This window comes from Vicia villosa, linkage group LG3 (assembly GCF_029867415.1).
Source record: "Vicia villosa cultivar HV-30 ecotype Madison, WI linkage group LG3, Vvil1.0, whole genome shotgun sequence".
NCBI classification, from domain to species: domain Eukaryota; kingdom Viridiplantae; phylum Streptophyta; class Magnoliopsida; order Fabales; family Fabaceae; genus Vicia; species Vicia villosa.
In genome coordinates this window covers 29,580,141-29,584,340 of record NC_081182.1, presented here as the reverse complement: position 1 = coordinate 29,584,340, position 4,200 = coordinate 29,580,141, and the positions used below count along the sequence as shown (strand labels likewise).

General features: G+C 32.0%; 1 protein-coding gene across 2 annotated transcripts; it reads right to left on the bottom strand.

Moving 5' to 3' along the window:
• Positions 1-1,202: 1,202 nt before the first annotated feature.
• LOC131655288 (uncharacterized) lies at positions 1,203-3,624 on the bottom strand. 2 transcript variants are annotated; one of them, XM_058925179.1, is made up of 5 exons: positions 3,358-3,624; positions 3,128-3,242; positions 2,343-2,969; positions 2,054-2,237; positions 1,203-1,777 (listed from the first exon to the last, which is right to left on the bottom strand). In XM_058925179.1, the coding sequence occupies exons 1-5, from the start codon at positions 3,432-3,434 to the stop codon at positions 1,752-1,754; spliced, it is 1,029 nt and encodes a 342-aa protein (XP_058781162.1). In that variant the 5' UTR covers positions 3,435-3,624; the 3' UTR covers positions 1,203-1,751. The 2 variants fall into 2 exon arrangements, with proteins under 2 accessions (XP_058781162.1, XP_058781163.1); XM_058925180.1 differs by having other exon boundaries at positions 1,204-1,777; positions 3,128-3,237; positions 3,358-3,623.
• Positions 3,625-4,200: the final 576 nt, after the last annotated feature.

Sequence of the window (4,200 nt, the reverse complement as noted above, 5' to 3'; positions counted from 1 at the left end):
AGATTCTATTTGTAATATCATGCAATGATTTAGTAATGAGCATCATTCTTCAACATGTTGGTTCCATCATCAATGGCATCTTAGATGATTAGTGTTCTTACCTAGGCTGAGACCATGAAGATATCTGCCTATAGATGTTGGGTTGTAGTAAGAACGACCCAATACCAACAAATGAGCAATAAGATCAAGGGCAACAAAGAAAAGTGATATAAGGAAGCAAAGACATAAGATCTTGAAAACATACTAAATTATGCCTTAGAAAAACATTCAATAAATTGACAAGATTAAGTGAAGAGTGTTAAGTGTTTGCATGCAATTTCTTTTCAATTCGGCCCAAAGGGAATCTTTAAAAAAAAACTATATTGGATGATCATCATTTTATCGGAACGAAACCCCCTATCAAAATATTTTAGTCTGAGCAAGATCGGTCAATTAATTAAAATTTATTATAAGTTGGTTAATTTGTTCATGTCTTACAAACTCTTTCTATATAGCATCTCATATAACCATATTTTTAATATAATTCAATATGATGAATTCATTCCTCATTTTTATTTAACATTGATCAATCTTTTTTTATTCATAAAAGTAATATGATATTAGAGTTTAGCAATTGAATCACGAGTCATCCACCATTTATATCAACACATCAAACCCAGTAGTATTGAGCATGAAATATATATTGGAAAAAGTTAAAGTTCTAGTTACAAATAGAGCAGGAACAAAGTTTATAGAGTAATCTCACTAATTTTACAAATCAGTTTTGTAAAAATATGTTCCGTCAAACTATAATTCTAATATTTAGTTCATAAAATATTGAGGAGACATGTGGTTGATTGAGGATAGATGTGGTTGATGTTTTGTCCATTCCATCGTTAAGTTATAATTGCGGATGCAATATTACCGATACAATAGCTTTTGCAACTACATCGAACTACAATTGTGATGTGATTTAATATCACACATCCGACCGCATTAAAAACTACATCAAACAATTTCCCACGCTTTTTCTAGTATTTTCATCAAATCTCAAAATTTCATAATCCTAATATTCAATTTACTTAAAATGTAATTCCCACACTTTTTCTAGTATTTTCATCAAATCTCAAAATTTCATAATCCTAATATTCAATTGACTTAAAATATAATGAACAATCTTAACATTACGGGTTTTTCAATATTTAATTTCAAGTTCCACTCAATCAAAATTCACGTCGCAACAACAACAATACATATCACAACAATCACAACACCTATAGCTGCAAAAACATTCTCAACGGGAATTTAATCATATTTTAAAATATCCAACTGTTTTTACAATCAATGTGTTATGGCCATTTGTGTTGTTATGAGAAATTATTTGCATTGTTCATATTTCATACCCTTGGTATGTTCTTATTATCAAAATAATTTACAATAAACGATAGTCTTTTCTTGTGAACTCACACATGAATGAACATAGTACATTCATCTTCAATTTGTATCTACAAATCATAAAGCTTTGTTACATTATACAATTCTCACATAGAATAAACACTTTATGGGTCAAAGAAGGCTCTATATCATTATCTCAAAGCACTTTATGCACATCTCAGAATGCTAGCGAGAATCATAAAAAAACCTCTCGCTTGCTTGAGCCTTGAGGGACAACATAGATTATACAAACTTCTATTGATTTTTTTTTTACTGCTTGTATTTCCCCATTTTGCGCCAAACAATAATTGATATATGATGTCTCTACACCCTCCTTTCTACATTGCACAAAATGCAATTAAAACTGCACAAAAATCAAAACTGTTAGACAACATATACATACTACTGCAAGAAAGAGAGGAGAAAAGGATAAGATAACTGAATACAAGCATCCATATCAGCAACAGTTGAACAAAGCATTTAGAATGACATAGCTTCTATGCCTTTTGTCGATAAACGTGGCGTATGGCCAAAAACATTCCAAGAGTACCGAAATAGACAAAAGCATTCACCTGTACATACCATAGGACAATTGAAACAGTTATTTGAACATACAAAATGATGAAAGATCAGAGCTTACCAATGAGGCAAAGGATGATAACTATCCAGACAGCTATTTGAACAGGCCGGTTGTACTGCATTTGGTATTGAGATCTTTGAAGCTGTCTTTGGAAAGCTCCATACCACCCGTGGATTGGCTTACTATAACATCCATCACAACTATGAAGGCAAATGCTACTTTTTTCATTGCAATCATTGATGTCCTATTTTGAGTGAAAAAATAAGTATTAATCAATTTGGCAAATGCATTAAAAATAATTCGAGCAAATATCTGTTAACTGAGTAAAAAAAGAAGATTAGGAACACACCCCATTGTATTGAGTTGACGGTAGTAGTGCATTATCAGTTTCTTGATTACTATCCATTGCTTTCAGCTTTCTATAACCATTCTTCGGCCACTTAAACTTAGAAATTGATTCCACGGATCCAAAAAACCCAGAGACACTGGCTACCTTATGCATGGGAGTAGGACCAGAAGAATCATAAGAGGAAGTCGATTGTTGCACTTGCACATCATCCAGAACAGCAATTTTCCACGAACTAATATCAGCATCAGCGCTAGCAAACCTGCGATGTCCACATGGTTTCTCCTCCACCTCAACCGCTGCTCTAAACGAATCCGTATCACCTAATTGTGTTTTCACACTCTCTCTCCCAGTAAACCTAACCGGCGGTTTACCACCAGAAGGCGACATCGGCATCCCTGAAAGAAACGATGCAAGCTCATTTCGCTCTCCTTCATCCATCGACAGATTCGACACCCAAGGCAGAGACGCTTTGCTACCTAAAGGAACAGGTTCATGCAGACGTAACAAATTCTCCACTTTCGAAATCTTCCCTTCAATCGCAACAACAAAATCTTGATGCCTGTTTCTCGCATCATCACTCGAACTTTTTCTATAACTCGACTTCACCGCCCGTTGAAATTCATCTAACTGCATTGCACACCAACTTCAACTTCAACAACACACTCGTTATTATTGTCACAACCCTCTCTATTGTCATGACCGCACACGCGAAACATAACCCAGAGAGGGTTGTGACAATTATCAAATTTATAAAAAGGGATCATAATAATGAATTGATGAATTACCTGCCACTTAGCAGTGCCCATGGCAGTATGAAGATCTCTTCTAAGTTCATCCGAGTTCCAAGGACTGGATGCATCTTTCATTGCATGAATCCATATCCTATACGTAGATTCTACCCTTCAAACAAACAATCATAGAAAATCAAATATTTAAATTCAAAATGATAAAAAGGGTTTAAATTTGGAAAAACAAAACATAATTGGAAGAATGATTATCATAATAATAACAATACCTATCAGCAGATTCTTGAACTTCTTCAGCGGCGTTAAAGAAAGGATCTTTTTCCCATCGATCGAAACTAGAAGCCATGATGAAATGAAATTTAATAATCAAAACAGCGAATTTATTTGAGGACAATGATAAATCCAATTTAATGAAAACCTAAAAAGTTGAATCCAGAAGCGTAATTAACAATATTGTTTATTTTTGACAAGTGTAATAAATCGACGGAAAAACTATGGGTGATATCCATGTGAGTAGATACGCCGTCGTTTTCTGCAATTTATTGGAAATTCATCATATTGATAATTTGATATGATACATGTAATGTAACTGTAATTTAAAAATAAACTTATTATTGAACGTTAATGTATATCTTATTATATATATTTGGTACTTTATATTAATATTTAATAAATGTGATTTTTTTAAAAGGTCAAATAAAAAATATATAATTTCATAAAAAATTCAAAGTTACAACTCAAAAGCAAATAATAAAAAATGAACTACATAACAAATAATAAGCAACTTAAAGGATAATGGTCGGTCTAAGACAAAATTTAAAATTATATTTTTAATATAGTAAAAAAAATTAATTAATATATTTTAGATTTTTTAGAATGTTAAATTATTATATTATTAAAATCAATTATAATCACGTAGATTTTATTTTTAATTAATAATAAGATTAATTCATCTAAACATTCTTCTCATTATTTTAAAAAATTATATTTAAAAACAATATCAAAATTAAAAAAAATACTTTAAATTAGTGTTTTAAAAACCGGACCGGTCATCGAACCAGTAGGGTACTGGGTCATTGGTTTATCGGTCGAACCACTGGGTCACTGGTCGA

Bases quoted from the DNA above. Each gene is read 5' to 3' on its own strand.
- LOC131655288 (XM_058925179.1), bottom strand. From the start codon at position 3,434: ATGGCTTCTAGTTTCGATCGATGGGAAAAAGATCCTTTCTTTAACGCC. The intron at 3,243-3,357 runs GTATTGTTATTA...GTTTGTTTGAAG, and splicing joins GTTCAAGAATCTGCTGATAG to GGTAGAATCTACGTATAGGA. The intron at 2,970-3,127 runs GTAATTCATCAA...TGTGCAATGCAG, and splicing joins TGGGCACTGCTAAGTGGCAG to TTAGATGAATTTCAACGGGC.